General features: G+C 43.8%; 1 protein-coding gene across 1 annotated transcript in view; it reads left to right on the forward strand.

Annotated features, from left to right (window-relative positions):
• Nucleotides 1-17,213, forward strand: part of myo10 (myosin X) — a 116,719-nt gene that overhangs the window by 80,260 nt on the left and 19,246 nt on the right. Inside the window, exons 18-21 of the mRNA XM_065953533.1 lie at nucleotides 980-1,088; nucleotides 1,756-1,836; nucleotides 13,883-14,007; nucleotides 14,667-14,781. Of these exons, the coding sequence (XP_065809605.1) occupies nucleotides 980-1,088; nucleotides 1,756-1,836; nucleotides 13,883-14,007; nucleotides 14,667-14,781 (430 nt within the window). The remainder of the gene's footprint in view (nucleotides 1-979; nucleotides 1,089-1,755; nucleotides 1,837-13,882; nucleotides 14,008-14,666; nucleotides 14,782-17,213) is intronic.

A 17,213-nucleotide genomic window follows, 5' to 3' on the forward strand; every position in this document is an offset into this window, starting at 1 on the left:
CGTATTATCTTCTGTCATAACCTCTCATATTTAGAAATAGACTTAAACGCATAACGGCCTGAGTCAGTTTGCATCTCAAGCGACACCAGTGCAGAAACAACGAGAATAACTGGTGCTTTTATGGTCACAGATTATAGTTTGAGTGAATCCACCTCCTTTTAAAAGCTTTGCAGCCTTCAAAGTCAATCTATAATCGAGGACGCCCCTCATGCCCCTACACCCATCGATGGGACTCCAGCGCCCCCTGCAGGAACAGATGGGTGACGTCACTCGGGCTTTGTTCCTCAACATTTACAGTCTATGGTTCTAACAGATGATAAAAGTCTTTGGTGGATGATACTTTTGATTATATTCTACATGTGAAGCAAACAGGTGAAAAAACAAACAAACAATCATTTAATATTTTCTCCAAGTTCTGTTTTTCTTCCAGCCTTAAAAACATTTAAAAAGTGGCATGGGGAGAAAAGAAAAAGCTTGTTGTTGTAATCCTCACTTTGTCCACTAGGGGCGGAAGTGAACAACAACTTCATGTTATAAAAACGACTGACAGCTTTGACGTCTCCATGACTGAACACATGAAGAGCCTAAAGTAAAAGAGGACTGGAGGCCTTCTGTGTGATATTAACTTTCTGACATACTTTGTGCAGCGAGCTGGTTTTTAGAGTGCATCGATAATTCAAACCCAGCAGGAAGAGAGGCAGCGTTTCTTTACTGCCTGAGGAAAAAAGTACAAAATGTGTTGTTTTTTCCCCGAGGTTTGCAAAGATTGAGATATTGTTCAACTCTTCCTGAGTTATTACCAGAGGAGAAACACCTTTTGAGATCACACTTGGAAAATGGATCATCACATTTTCTCGTAGTTGCATTACGTTGATTTACTTCATTGTCCCACTTTTACACTCTGAAACTCTGCTCGTTCTTCAGCTCTCTGCATGTCTCGTGGCTCGTGTTAGCTGACTCTTCCTTTCTGTTTCGTCAGGTTGGACTTTGTCTACGATCTGTTTGAGCACGTATTGAGCCGCAACAAACAGGACACTCTGAGGAGCACCTCCAAGCACAGACGGCCCACGGTCAGCTCCCAGTTCAAGGTAAGACACCGATAAACAACACGTTCACTGCAGAGTCAACGAAAACCATCAGGAACAAATATCAGAGTCAGAAGCGGAGGTGCTTTATTAATCCAAGGGGGACATGTGGTCGTTACAGTTGCTCCTAAACACATAGTAGAAGTGGGAAATATAAAAGTTTGTATAAATTGTCTAGATATTTTCAGGAGTGCAGATGTGAAAACGACTTTAGAAATGTTTCTAATAAAGTGCAAGACATTCAGGCAACGTTTCTTCTTATCTTAAAATTCTGTAAATACCTTTGCTTCTCACTTTTTTCCTCATTTCTCGCCTCTTTTTTTGAGCTGTTGTAATGACCAAGTTTCCCCCTCTGGTGGATCAATACAGTTTATCTCAGCTTATCTTTCAATGCATGTCTCAAAGTAAAAAAAAGAAAAATGGAAAAGCACCAAAAACATGCTCATTACACAAACACAGTATTTAAATAGTGGTAACAGTAATAGTAGATGCAGTAACACCAGAGGTAGCAGCAGCTGTTTTTGCATCCTTAACTATAAATTAAACATTAGACATTATTACTCTGCGACCCACTTTTGGGTCCCGACCCACCAGTTGGGAACCACTGCAGTGGAAGATGCAGAAACTGAAGATCGCAGTAATAATTCAAAACGTGTTTGTTTTGTTGCAGGATTCTTTGCACTCCCTGATGGCCACACTCAGCACTTCTAACCCCTTTTTCATTCGATGCATCAAACCAAATACACACAAGGTAAGTGCTGTTATTCATGGATGAACGTACACACACACACACACACACACACACACACACACACCCACACACACACCCACACCCACACCCACACACACACCCACACACACACCCACACACACACATGCACACACACCATTTTTCCTGAGGCAAACATTGGCAGGGCAGGATGTGGGAGTAGCACAGAGTGTCATTTAGTAATCAAACAGCCCCCTCTCCCCCCTCACCCGCCCAGCAGCTGACAGGAATGAGAAGTGTCTGGCCCCTTCTTGATGCCCTTTGACCTCAGGTTGCCTGGCAACAGGCTGCAGTAGTGGGGAATGTGGGGGGTAATGTACACAAAAGATAGACAGGAGGGACTTGTGGGATGTGTGACTGAAGAGAGAGAGACATATTCATGTCCACAAGATATGATATTTAATCTGTGTTCACTGAGTGATATGAAATCCTGTTTTAAACACTTCAGGGAGAAACCGTCTATAAACACTGTGTTCCTAACGCTTTGTGTTGCTACAAAATGATTTATAAAGACGACCTCAAGTCCTTGTTGTGCCGCTTGTGTTGTTGAAAAACTGGAGAAAAATGTTGCTCAGCACACGATCATCCCCCCACACGGCCGTTTTGGACACCCCTCTGTTTGTCAGATATGAGAGCAGTTATCAGGTCAACAGGTGTTGCAGCGATGGAAGCGGTCAAGAGAAGTGGTTCAGATAGAAGTGATTGTACCCGACCTAAAAAGCCTCTGCATGTTTCTAAAAGCTCCACGAGCAGAAACGTGCTCAAACTAGGATCAATATTGGAGATGCTTTTGAAAAATGGAGAGAGGTTAGAACACAGAAAGGTTTACAGACCCATGCAGAGCTGGATAAACACTGAAGCTTCAGAGTCCACCACATGGTGACCTGAGTGAGGGGGGGGGGGGAGGGGGGGAGGGGGGGAGACAGCTCTCTATGAGGTTTAGAATTTAAACACCATTTTAAACACTAGGGGTCAGAGTTACATACTGCTCCTTTAACAAAATAAAGAAATAAAGTGATGTGCTAGATTTGATGTACTGCCATGGCTTACTTTTGAACTCAGTGCATTGTTGAGATGCAGTTCATTTAATGGCCACTAGATGGCAACTACAAAAAAATGTGATTAGGTCATTATAGTGTCTGACTTTGTTCTTCATGCAAGGCTGATCAAAAAGGCAAAAAAATGGAGCATGACATTGATTGTTGGTGGCTGCATGTTGTGAGGTAGAAGCGAGGAGGGTCCTGGTTTGAATCCTCGTCTGACAGGAGCCTCTCTGTGTGGGATGTGCATGTGTGGGTTCTCCCCTGGTACTCCGTCTTCCTCCCACAGTCCAAAGACATGCTCATTAGGTTAACGTAAGTGACTCTATAATTCCCCGTAGGTGTTAATGTGAGTGTGGCTGGTTGTCTGTCTCTATATGTCAGCCCTCTGATTGGCTGGTGACCAGTCCAGGGTGTAACCCTGCCTCTCGCCCAATGACCCCTGTGACCCCGAACAGCAAAAGCGGTGTAGAAAAAGGATGTATTGTTGGTCTTGTCCATCAGATTAATAATCATAGGTCAGTTTTGGTGGCTGTTACCTTCTTCCTCTGCCTCAGCACCATCCACGCTCGTCTGTTTTTGCTCTGTATTAAATTGCCTGTTGTGTATCGGGGGAGCGGACATTAAAACATCCCCTCTTCAGTCTGTGGTTTGGGATTGGTCAAACTCCCCAGGCGACCCAATTATTGACAAACTACCGTAATTTGCAGGACTATTCTTAGATCGGCGTCTGATCGATATCTGTCTGGATGCCCCGTCGACTCTTCAGCATCATCAACGTCAAACGTGATTAAAGATGAATCACCGCCTGTGTAGAGTCCGTTCTGCTGGTGGCTGCTGTTAGTGACAGGACTGTATGGTCTCTGTAATGTTTTATTGTCAAGGAGAAACATGACTTTGTTTTTGTAGCAAACTGTTGTCTGTAACCAGAGTGTTTGGGTTTTCACTTTGAAAGGCGGGTGCCTGATTTGAGAAAGCTTTTTTGTTGTTTTGGTAGTTTATGTTGAAAAAGGAATTCCAGTATTTTAAGCTGTTTTTTAAGTAGAGTAAGTGAAGTAAAGAGTATGCTGTGAATCAGGCTGTAACGGCTGAAACAAAATCTTAGGGAGCATATCGTCCAAATCCAAGTATTGCCGAAGTTTACCACTCCAGGCTTGTGAAAGTGTCTGACGACATTACAGAGAGGAATCCACACTGTTAGTGAGTAACTTTCTCTTTTTGATAACAGACACAGATGAGTTGTCCCACAAATCAAAGCCACCAGACTCCATTGACAAAAACATTGATTTTGTCTGGCAGATCACAGCAGCTGCTTTTTCTACCGCTGCCTTGAATCTGAACACAAGCATTTAGAATCAAAGAAAAGAGACCAGCTACTCCCATATTCTGAAAGGTGAAATGTAGTCTGGCAGCTTTAATAAGAGTGATTTAATGTACTTGTTTTAAAGGTCACATATTCTCCTCCTCTTCAACCAGTTTAAATAAGTCTCAGAGCTCCACAAAACATGTGTGTGAAGTTTCTTGTTCTAAATCCACTCTGATCCTGTATTTGATCATGTCTATAAACCCCTCTATTTCAGCCCTGCTCAGAACAGGCTGTTTCTGTGTCTGTACCTTTAAATATGTAAATGAGCTGTGTCTGACCACGCCCCCTCTCTGGAAGTGCTTGGGCGTACTCTGTGCTTTCTCGCTCCATGTCCTATTGTTTACGGTGAGAAGGCAGACTCAGAGGGCAGAACAAACACCTAGCTGTGGGAGTGTCACCCACCTGGGGGAGGGGCTACTGCCCTTTGTGATGTCATAAAGGGAAAATCTCCAAACGGCCTGTTTGAGCACACATTTTCTGAAAAGTGGAGCAGGCAGAAGACGGAGAGGATGGACTTTTCTCAGGACTGGGGGGTTTGTAGACAGAATAGAGACACATGTTAGAGTTAGAGGAACATGGTGAAGTGGATTTTTTATAATACGTCACCTTCATAGAAAAACTTCTTACCGATCTATCTCTGTAGGGATCCGTTTTATAATCTTGTCAGACACTTTAAGTGAATAATCTGAGCCTGCCTAAACCAAAATAAAACAAAATATTTAAGTGGACATACTTTGATAGAACCCGAAGAATTATGTTGCAGCCATTTCAGACAGTTTCACCTCCTGAAGCTGGAGAAAATCTAACGGACCGAACATTTTCCAATCGCTTTGATCCTGATGTTCATTTACACACATAAGCATGAAAAGCCAACCCCAGGATTCCCATTTATATTTTTTAATATATAAAATGTAGGTATCCTTACTGTCCTCTGGGAGACCAGCTGGACAGCCAGCGTGTTTTTATGAGGCGCAACACAAGCGTCTGGACTCCCCCTCTGATCGAATGTTAAACAAGGCTGGATGATGACTTTTCAATGGGGCTTAATGTAGTGAGGGAGGGGGGGGGGGGGGTAGGGCCGCCCCCAGGGGAAACAAGGGTCAGTGAGACATGGCACGCGGCCTCTTAAAGCCCCCAGAGAGGCGTCCCTGTCGTCCACCTCTTTGGCTCTGAGCAGGTGTCAGAGGGGCAGCGAGGCACAGAGATGGAGAAGGAGGATGGTGACTGTGTGTGTGTGTGTGTGTGTGTGTGTGTGTGTGTGTGTGTGTGTGTGTGTGTGTGTGTGAACAAAGCTACCATAACACCACACTGTAATTTGATTACAACATTTTGAGAGGAGACGAACTGACCCTGCCCGCCTTTTTCAACACACTGTTACATCACTGCACCCAAAGCAGTCCGTCAGGGAGCTCGTGCAGATGGTGAGTGGAAACATCAATATATTGAATGAATGCATAATAAAGCGAGGACAGATTGTTGGCTCTAAATACGATTTAGGACACACAGTCACTTAAAAAGACTCACACAGTCGTGCGCGCACTGTACACTTAAACGTGGCACTTTTTAACAAACTCTTAAAGGTACAGTACGTAGAATTTCATGAGAATGTTTACATTAAAATATCTTAAATAATTAAAAATCATCTAAACTTATGTTAGAAATATTTTTGTTGAGTCCTTACATTACCTCAAATATTTCCTCAAAGAGAACTCTGTAATTTTAGACTTGTAACGGGAAGTGTCATGTAATGGCAGCCGGCATGTTTGTGGTTGCCGTGGAAACACAGGATGTTACGTTAAAGCCCGCTGCATGAGGAAGCGTGAGCTGCTGTATGTGCTGCTGTGATAAAAGCGTCATGTAGATTATACTCGGATACATCAGTTCGTCTGTAAACATATTCATCGTCATGACTACGGTCAACTCGGAATGAATCACTCCCGTGATTCCCCCGACAGCCTCGACATCATCTTTTTGGTTTTGTTTGGTTTTGATTGAGAGCCCCCTGGTGGTGGGGTTTACAAACTGTGAGTTTAAAGCATCCAATCACCTTCTGATCCGCCCCACGCTTACTTTGGCTTTATGCACATTATTGTGGATATTATTTTGTAGGTATAAAGACACACATCGTCAGCGAATGAATGAACAATCAGATATTTACTTCTTATAAAATCAGATTTGGGCTGCGTCCGAAATCACAAACTCATTCCCTCCTCTGTACTCACTACATACTGAGTTTTATGACGTTACTCGCTCACTCGCAGGCCGCCAACAGTGACGTCATTGTTGTCACACAGCGATAACGTGCAGCTTGACAACGGCCGAGGATCAATAATAACATCAAATAACGGCATGCGTTTCAGTGATAACTGATTTTATACTGAGAGTATTTTAACAACCCAGTTAAAAATAATAAATAAATATAAAATATAGAATTTTTAATAAATAATGAAACATATTTGTTTATTTTGTGCTCACAGACTCTGGTCTGTTGTCTGTCATCGTCATGAGGACAAAAAATAAGACTGCCTGGTTCAAGTGTTTGTAGATGATAGAGCTGGATGTTTTTCATTGGCTCATCAGAGCGCATATTCAGCCCATTTAAACCAGTCTGAGGCAGCGTCACACCAGTTCACCGGACCAGTGAGCTGGAGAGAGAGGACACAAAAGTCACCACAACGTTTGAATGTAAACAGCCTGCTCTCTCTCTCTCTCTCTCTCTCTCTCTCTCTCTCTCTCTCTCTCTCTCTCTCTCTCTCTCTCTCTCTCTCTCTCTGTGTCTCTCTCTCTCTCTCTCTCTCTCTCTATGTCTCTCTCCTCTCTCTCTCTCTCTCTGTGTCTCTCTCTCTTCTCTCTCTCTGTCTCTCTCTCTCTCTCTCTGTCTCTCTCTCTCTCTCTCTCTCTCTCTCCGTCTCTCTCTCTCTGTCTCTGTGTCTCTCTCTCTCTCTGTCTCTCTCTCTCTCTCTCTATCTCTCTCTCTCTCTCTCTCTGTCTCTCTCTCTCTCTCTCTCTCTGTCTCTCTCTCTCTGTGTCTCTCTCCTCGCTCTCTCACTGTGTGTGTGTGTCTCTCTCTCTCTCTCTCTCTCTCTCTCTCTCTCACTGTGTGTGTGTCTCTCTCTCTCTCTCTCTCTCTCTCTCTCTCTCTCTCTCTCTCTCTCTCTCTCTCTTTCTCTGTAAGGCCCTACAAGTGGCCTGCACAAATTAGCCTCAGCAGGAGACGCATCACCATAGCAACCCTCCCTCCTTCTTTCCCTCTCTCTCTCTCCACACAAAAAGGGGAGTGGAGTTTGAAAGCCTTTGTTTGACTGTGTGGTGGCAGAATGTGTGTGTGTCTGAGGCGGTCAGTGTGCTGAGGACCACACACACACGCGCAGAGAGACGGCAGCTTTGGGAAGTTTTCTGTCATTTTTCGGTCTCTGGTTTTTGATTTGTTTTTGAAAAGACCCTGAAGGAAGCGAGGCGAGGAGCTACGATGCACGGTGAGACCTGATGCATGTTTTCAATGGGAAGCGGTGCGTTCAAGTGCACGCTTGTTGCACGAGGGTTCGAGTGTCCAGAGGGAGGTCTTAATTACGTGGAATGAGCTGAGATGCTGCGGTTTGTGCACAGCTACATGATAGATGCACAAAGACGCTTTGATTTTCAGTCTCATGCACATAGTGTATTCTCTCTGTTAGAAGTTGCTTACGCTCTTTAAATGCTTCGCAACATAAAGGAAACAAAAAGTTTTTAACTTACAGAAAAATAAGATAAAATCTGCAGCTGTCGCTTCAGGTATTTTTGACTGATAACAACTCACAAAATTTGATTTTTTTGCATTTCAACAAAGCTGATCAGACGCAGAAGATCAGAGCATTACAGATCAATATATGGACTGCTGTTCCGATGATGGCATGAGGCTTCAAAGGTGGGAGAGCTTTTTGTATCCTCTTTTTTTCTCAGGTGCTTTGCAGAATTTGAAAAATGCATGAGAGGAAAAAACAGCAAATTCTGTGCATGTCTCTTTCCTCTGAATACAAATGCACCAAAAACAAAAGATGCAAAAGCCTCTTATGATATCTTTCATTTTTCTAGCTATTGAAATCTTGTTATAATTATTGTTATTGCTGTGTGATTGAACAATTCCTGCCATGCACTGGACGATCAGACAGTGCCTGTGATTTTTCTTGGTTGATCACTGACTTTCAGGAAAACATTTGACTTTAGACGGAGTCTGCAAACAGCGAGTTTTGAGCGTTGCGCTTTTGGAAGGACGAAAGCAGGATGATGAGACTGGTTTGTTAATGACATGCATAGTGATGAAGGAGAAGTAGTGTCTGTGTGGGTGGATGTGTAAGAAAAAGCCAACTTCTCTCTGATTTCTGGAAGAGAGTTACAAGAAACTTGTGTCGTTTTTCTTCACTGAAGGTTTCTGTCATGCTGAAGTATCTTAAAATGCTGAGATTTTCGGGCATTTTTTATATTTTTTTCTCTGATGTGTTGACAATAACCTGACAGCTTTATTGCTTTGTCCAAATTTGTGTTTTTCCAATTGCATTACCTTTTGTGTTTGGGGCAAAATCTACAATATGAAGGTGACACTTTGGGTTTTTGGAAACTGTGAGTGACTTTTTACTGCTTTGGAGATTTATAATCGTTAAGCCATATATAAGCCATCTTTTTAATTCATCTCTTTCAAAAGTCGAATTAGCCCGTTGTTTATCACTGACCTGCTGTGGTGTGCAGTCTTTGCATTATTGAAGTTTATCTTCCTTCACACTGAGCCTGCGGTTCAAGACGTTGTGTTTTAAACTGAGAAAGTTTCAGAGAACTACTGTTGTGTTTGATACCACTTCCTCTGATGTTCTTGTTTCCTTTAAGAGCTTACATCGTGCAGAATGATTGTATTTATTGGTTTAATCTCCGTCGCTCTACCTCTGCTGCCTTTCTTTGTGTTTTGGAGAAATCTAAAACCCTCAAGAAGCCAAAACTGGGTCAGGATTAAATCCAGAAGGGTCACGGAATAAGGCTGGATTTCCATCCATCTATGAGGGACAAACAATGTTCCAGCAATTCCCCCCAAAAAAATCAGAAAAAAGGAACTCCTACTGAGCAGTGAGTGATAATCCCCGCTGACCCGCCCCCCCTCTCCAGCATTCAGACCTGGACGCCCAGAAGCAAACGAGACTTCCCTCTATAGAAACACTCACAGAGGTCCTTGGGTTCTGGAGGTTCTTAGATGCTCTTAGTTCTGTTTAAAGTGAGAATGCTGATCCTCCCGAAGCGTTAAAGACAGAAGAAGAACAGAGAGACATTCATCTAGGAAACAATGCCAGAAAGTCTTCAGTGTCAGACTTTATGTCTTATATTTATTAGGAAGGTTAACATTTGAGAACCTTTGGGTTTAGGGATGTTGTTCTGTGTGTCACAATGGTTAATGTAAGCTGCTGCTCTAATACAGTACGGCCGTAATCTGACATCGTTTTGTGCTTTTTTTGTTTTGGATGGTTAGTTTTGATGAAAACCAATATTTGTGGGGGCACCAGTGGCCTAGTGGTTGCTTATCACACCAATGAGTATAGGCTGTGGTCCTCGAGGTAGCGGCCTGGATTTGAGTCCAACCTGTGGATTTTTTTCCCCCCAGGTCATTCCTCACTCTTTGTGAGAACACCAACTTTATCCACTGTCCTGTCTCTTTAGTGAAGACATAAAAAAGCCCCTTGGGGTCAAGTGTCTTACCAAAGGCAACATCAGACTTACGGCTGCAGGAGCTGGGGATCAAACTCCGACCTTCCGGTTTAGAAACGTCTGAATCAACCACTGATCCACAGCCATTTCTGGATTATTGTGTCAATGTGCCCAACCCAAAACAGGCTTACAAGAAGACATGAATAAAACAAAAGACCAGAAACCGACAGTAGACGTTTGGTGATAAACCATCCTGATGTTTCTATAAAGTGTCTTTGACTTATTCACAACCATTTCATCAGTGCTCCAAAAGGTTTCAGGATTCTGAACACACATTTTATTCATCCAAATAAAAAAATATCCAATTCATTCTTGAGTTCTCCTAAAACATATGGTACTCAAAGAGGGTACTGCTGCTGACATCAAGAGCCAGAGGACGGATTCATGTTCTCATCTGAGCAAAAAGAAGAACAGTATAAGTTAAAGTATAAATCATGAAGAGTACACATGAACAGATTCATCAGAAGGGGAGGTCTGTGGGGAACTTCACCAAAGGTCGCCTGAAGAGATGAGGAAAATCTCATTTGATTCTTGGTAGTGAAATCCAATTATCTGCTGCTGCCACTCGGGGGCTGCTGGAGTGCAGTTTTAACTTCATGTGACATTTACTGTTCAGAAGATCAGACAGGATCCAGATCACAGCACTGGAACAGCAATGGGTCAAAGACCAGGGCTGAGGATTTGTTTGTATGGACGCTACATGGGACGCTTCCAAACTTTACCAAAGAGTTCCCAGCATTTAGATGTTTTCACTAAATGTTTGACGTGATCGGTCGAGGGATCTTAACTGTACCCGGTGTAAACATGCTTTGAGTAGTCAGAAGACTATCTGAAGTCCATTTACCATTTAATGGGCGGTCGAAGTGATCCCCATTTTGTACCGTCTTCAGAGGTAGAAACAGAGGCGTTGCAGGGGTGAGACGAGAACAGTGCAGCCAGCGGTGGAGCGCAGCGCTGTGTGTGCATGTCTGACTGTGTGTGTATGTGGAGCTCCAGCTTTGCCGCGCTTCCACAACGTCGAAATGCAGTGTGAGTACACAGATAAGGACACCGATATTACGCCTCCTTGGAATCATTATGAATTTACAAAGACGTGATGATGGCTGAGCTTAGTTACAGCACTTTAGCGGGGAAAATAAAGCACTCAGACCAACTAATATTTGTAGTTCGAGCTGAGATATATTTGCCCCTGTAACGTCTCGCATTCAATATGAACGTCATGGAGGCATAATGGGGGGAGGGACAAATGGGGGGACGGGATCACTCAGGACGTTTACATACAGTTAAAGAAAGTGAAGCCACCCAATCAAATTAAGGCACTGCAGAATCGATATGATAGCACAAAGGTGTAATGACAGCCGAGTTTTGTTACAGTACAACACGGTGCACGATGCATTGTTTCATTAATTGTAAACTGGAGTAAAATGACAGATGTAAGGTAAACATTTAAGGACTGAGTGAATCTCTTCTGAACTTTCTTTGCATCCCTCACGACCTATCTGCACTTATAGTACGGCTGCAAAGCTTTCTATTAAGTCATGGAAAACCACAGCCATAATTGGACAATTGAAATGAAGAAGATTCAGGTTGAGGACAATGCAGACCTTCTTTCTGGTGGTGACGGATTGACGGCTCATCCAGAGTTTAGTTGTCAGCTTTGCAGCCCCCATGGGAGCAGACTACCCCGCCCCTCTTTTGTCCTTTTGAATGCCCCCCCCCCCCCCCGAGCTCTGAGTCTTTAGGCTTAGGGAAGTTTGGCTGAGAAAGACAGAAGATTTCACTCCTCGGGCTATTGTTGTCACGCCCCTGATAGAGGCCTGAGATGGTTTATCTCTCCTCTGGATGCTGATTTACATCCATGTTGTTCTCAGCTGATGGCTCGCCAGATCAGATAATCCTATTGGGCTGCGGGACAAAACCGCAACATAACAAAACCACCAAATTAAGTTCTACCATTTCTTGATGGACATTAGCCTAAAACGCTTTTAAACCTAATGATCATACGTAGGAAAACAAGGACTGGATACTGGTCCAAGTTCCAGCTAAGTTCACTTCATGCATAGATCAAGTTTAGCATTTTGAGAACTGCTGAGTGAAAGGGATAAAAAGGACCTCCCTGATGTCGCTTATGAAGTGAAAAGGCATCTTTTGTCTGCAGACCTTTTTTTCTGTTTTGCAAAGCATGAAGCTTTGAATGTTTTGTCAGAGAATGACATGAGGATAGAAAAGAAATAGGAAAGAACGAAAGTTCCATTTGCCCCGTTCCTCAGGATGACATCCGAGTCTTCCAAAGAGAAGAAGTTGTTGACAGCCTGAATGCAAGCAAAAGGAGGAAATGATAGAGATAGAGAGGCAGGAGGCAGAGGGCAGCTTCCTGACACCGCTCGGCTTTGTGCGGGGACGTATGCAAATGCAAGCTATGCTAATCCTCTCTGCGGCCGGTGGGTCTTAAAGGGCACCATTCAATCAACCCAGTCAAGATCTGGTGCTGAATCGGCCTCTCTTCATCTCAGCGTCCTCAAATGGGCCATCAACGAGCTATCAGGAGAGATGGCCCGCTGAATAAAAGGGGGCATTAGGAGCGCGTATGAAAGCACCCTCTTATTCTGAGCCCCCCCCCTCCGCCCACCGAGGTTACAGGGTGAGAGGGGTCCCCGGGAAAATGGCCCTCATTGAAAGCTCTTCTGTTAAGTAATAATGGTGTCCCAATGCCAAGTGTGTTTTTGGAGGGTTCTGATTGGTCACTGGCTGCTGCTGTCGTATGCACTTCTCTCTCCAAGTTCAAAGTTGTGAATGAGAGGTATGCAGCGATGCGTCGGTGCACGTCTGTACATGCGTGTGGAGGATTTTTAAAGGGGTGGGATGGGCGTGTGCATCATGTGACGTAGATGGACTGTTCCAGCGCTTAAAGGGAATTTAAAGAGAAGCGACTCGGGACAAACTGTGTCCAAAGTGCACAAATACGTCCACATGTGGTGACAGTATGGACCCACTGACTGCAAACTGGAACAAGTTCGATGTGTATTACAAGAAGCAGATTCTTTACTCAAAGCATGCTGGGGTACCAAGCAGGCGGCATCACTTTTTTAACAGCTCCTCCCTCAGTGTGTCAACATCATCCATCCAAAAATGGTGATTAACTATTCAGTGAATAAACTTTGTTGTAAGATTGTCCTAATTTTCAATACTTTTTTGATTTCTCATGTTTGCATGTTGCCGTGGAAATCGAAATTTTTACGAGACTAATTTTTGTGACAAACATACTTTGTTGGAACCTTTAAGGAAAAGCTCAAGACCCAGCTCTTTATGAACACCTACGACGTGATGATGATGATGATGAGGATATTTAGGATGGTTTTGGTGCTGATTAGAACTCTCAAGAACAGCTGTTGATGTTGTGCTCTGTGCCTGGTCACTTCCTGTCAACACCTGTGTGTCCAATCAGACTTAAGGACGTCTTTTGCATTTCCTGACCTTGTTTCCTATTTAGGTATACTTGCTTGTGTTGTTCTTACTCTCTGATGTTCTTCGCTTTGGATAAAAGCGTCAGCCAAATGAATCATAGAATTGTAGAAATCTGGGTAAAAAGTCAAAATTCCGACTTTAAGCTAAAAAAAAAATAATAATCAAACACATTTTCCACAGTAAGCCCAAATTGCGTCCGTAACATCTGCAAAAAGTGAGGAAGTGTCCAAGATTATCGGATTTCCTAAAACTCCTCCAGAATGAGCCAAGAGATTTGAGCCTTCCAGTGGTTTACTGGACCTTCACATAACGTTTTATTTCCTTTGAGATACAATAATAACTTGTCTCATTATCTCATAGCTGACACTTCATGTGTATGTGTGTGTATGTAACTGTGTCTTTTTGCCACTAAACGTCCACTCTCTGCCTCTAGATGCCTGATCAGTTCGACCAGACGTTGGTTCTGAACCAGCTCAGATACTCGGGCATGTTGGAGACCGTGAAGATTCGACGAACCGGCTTCCCCATCCGCAGACCTTTCCAAGACTTCTGCACCAGGTGAGTCTCTGAACGCCTCAGTCCAACATATCGCCTTCTGTTTTAAAGGTGACATATCCTCCTCCTCTTCTTCAGTTTAAATAAGTCTCAGAGCTCCTCAAAACATGTGTGTGAAGTTTCTTGTTCTAAATCCACTCTGATCCTGTATTTGATCATGTCTATAAACCCCTCTATTTCAGCCCTGCTCAGAACAGACTGTTTCTGTGTCTGTACCTTTAAATATGTAAATGAGCTGTGTCTGACCACGCCCCCTCTCTGGAAGGGCTCAGGTGTGCTCTGTGTTTTCTCGCTCCATGTCCTATTGTTTACGGTGAGAAGGCAGACTCAGAGGGCAGAACAAACACCTAGCTGTGGGAGTGTCACCCACTTGGGGGAGGGGCTACTGCCCTTTGTGATGTCATGAAGGGAAAATTTCCAAACAGCCTGTTTGAGCACACATTTTCTGAAAAGTGGAGCAGGGAGAAGACGGAGAGGATGGACTTTTCTAATCCTTGGGGGGTTTGTAGACGGACTAGAGACACATGTTAGAGTTAGAGGAACATGGGGAAGTGGATTCTGAATAATTGATTAATATGTGAAAAACAAGATCCCTTCTATTCCTTTATTAGAGCCCCAACAGAGCACCATTCACATGCTGCTTTATTTCATCCCGTCTTCAGGTACAAGGTGTTGATGCGGGGTGTGATGACCCCCGATGACCCCAAGGGGAGCTGCGTCCAGCTGCTCTACCTGTACGACAGCAGCAGTGCGGACTGGCAGCTGGGCAAGACCAAGGTGAGAGACCCGAGCTCGTCAAAGTTGTTTTAAAATGTCCTTTTTTTCTGAGCTTAGGGAAGAGTGGACTTAAATATAACGGGTCAATTAAACACAGAAACCATAAGGAAAGAGTATTTTATGTTTCAGTGAGGCAGATGTGATTTTTTCCCCCCGTCTTGCAGCGGTGAAATAAATCCCCGCTGCTCAGCTCTCTGCAGCGTAATTGACTTTCTCCTGTCGAAACCTCGAGGCTCCTGGGCGCGCTGCCGTTTGTTCAGCCACTGGCTCACGCCGTCTTATCCGTGTTTTCCTCTCCTTGCTAACATGAATATGATTGGACACAGGCTTACCTTACCGCCATGGGACGCCAATTTCACTTTAAACTTCACTCAAAGCTCAATTAAGTTTCTCACAGCTCACAAACGCAGCTCCAGCTTGATGTGAAACCCTTTACAGAGCTCAGGTACCTGTGTGTGTGTGTGTGTGTGTGTGTGTGTGTGTGTGTGTGTGTGTGTGTGTGTGTGTGTGTGTGTGTGTGTGTGTGTGTGTGTGATCATGAATAATTGAAGTCCAGAGCACCTGAAGCGTGGAGTTATTGGATCCAGTTTTCATCCTCTCGGTCTGTTGCTCTCTGCTTCCACTGTACTAGATTAGGAGGAATATACCTACTGCCAGGGTGTGTGTGTGTGTGTGAAGGTGTGTGTGTGAAGGTGTGTGTGTGTAGGTGTGTGTGTGTTTGCTGTGGGGACATGACAGATGGGGGAAACAGATTCCTAATCGCAGCATGACCGTGTGATGCTGCAAGAGGTGACAGCCGAGGATGTGTCTGTGGGAGGACGGATGAATGTTCATTTGTGTGTGTGTGTGTGTGTGTGTGTGTGTGTGTGTGTGTGTGTGTGTGTGTGTACGTGTGTGTACCAAAGATAGCAAAAAAAAACTGAGTTAAGAGTCACCACAGCACTCAGTTAGAACATCAGGTAGTGTCATTTCATATGAAATCCGTTTTTATATCACAGTTTTCATGCTTCATATTCAGGACAGAAAATGAACGTAGATAACTGTAATGATGATTATTTGCATAGAAAGGGGGCGGGACTGTTTTCCCCCAGTTAAAGGCAACCATCACCGACACACTGAGACGCACCGACGCACTGAGACGCTGTTTGCAGTCAAGAGGTGAATTTAACACCCTTGTGTGTTCTGTAAATTAGACACTGAGTGTTTACGATTAGTTTGCACAGGTTTATCGAGAGCACAAAAGCAGCACAATCCATTTGAGAATCAGGACCGTTGATTGGCTTGGAAACATTTCCATCATTACTTACATGGGCGTCACTCTTGAAGCCTTTTCACACATACGGAAATCTCCTGAAAAACTCCGGAGATTTGGCTACCCGGAGGTTCTTTAAGCTGTGTGAACGCAAACAGATGCATTTTTTCGCGCAGACTTTACCCGGAGTTTCTCCTCCAGACCCCGAGTACTTTATCTGCAGAATATCTGAGTGAGCTGATGTCTGAACGCAGCAGCATATACTCCAGAGATTTCAATTTGAGCCAATAGAAAGAGAATGACATTTATATAGTGACCGGCTAAAGTGTCTGCACGCGACCTCTACGATCTCCGTGCTCTAATTAAACGTCTGCGTTCTGTTTTCTGTTGGTCAGTTTGTTGTTCTCCTCTCTTTTGTGGATGTTGTCATTCCATTGGATTACACATAGCATTGATATAAAGACAAATATTCTCATTATAACGTCGTGTAGCGGACTCTGTTGCTACGGCCGCTACTTCCGCGTTGTTTATTTACGTCACATCTAACCTCAGGAAAAATGAAGGGTCTCTTTTTTTACTGCATCCCTTTCTTCTTCTTCCTTTAACTTAATTAATAGCGGTTTACACCGTGTTTGACTGCTATGATGTCACACTGTTACATAGCTAACGCGGCTATCTCCATCTGGCTAACACTCAGTTTACAGAATAAGGGTACAAGCAAGTTCAGGGTTTACCGTACCGGACTGAACCAAACCGGGCTGCTTGGTGGAAACGGGGCGTATGCACCTCACAGTGGGAGACTATCCCCGTCAGACGGGAAGGGGGCGCGGGGGTCTCCTGAAGTATGACATGCCGTTAAAAAACTAGCTAACTAGCGTACAAACGCAACAGAGTCCGCTACAGGACGCTATAATGAGAATATTTGTCGTTATATCAACAGAATCACAATCTGAACAAAATGAGCGGACGATATAAACTTAATCACTCCAGATGTTTAGACTAAAGACTGTCAGGCCTTTCCCTTTTTTCAGGAAAATGTTTTGGCTTGTATTTAATTAAATTTTCTCATTGAGAGACAAAAATCGTTTTTTCACCGGGGGAGTCCTGGACAGAAAGTCTCACACAAACAAACAAAGGACAGAGCATAATAAGCTTAAATTAAATGAATCAAAAAGTCAGT

Source organism: Labrus bergylta, chromosome 4, assembly GCF_963930695.1.
Source record: "Labrus bergylta chromosome 4, fLabBer1.1, whole genome shotgun sequence".
Taxonomy (NCBI): Eukaryota; Metazoa; Chordata; class Actinopteri; order Labriformes; family Labridae; genus Labrus; species Labrus bergylta.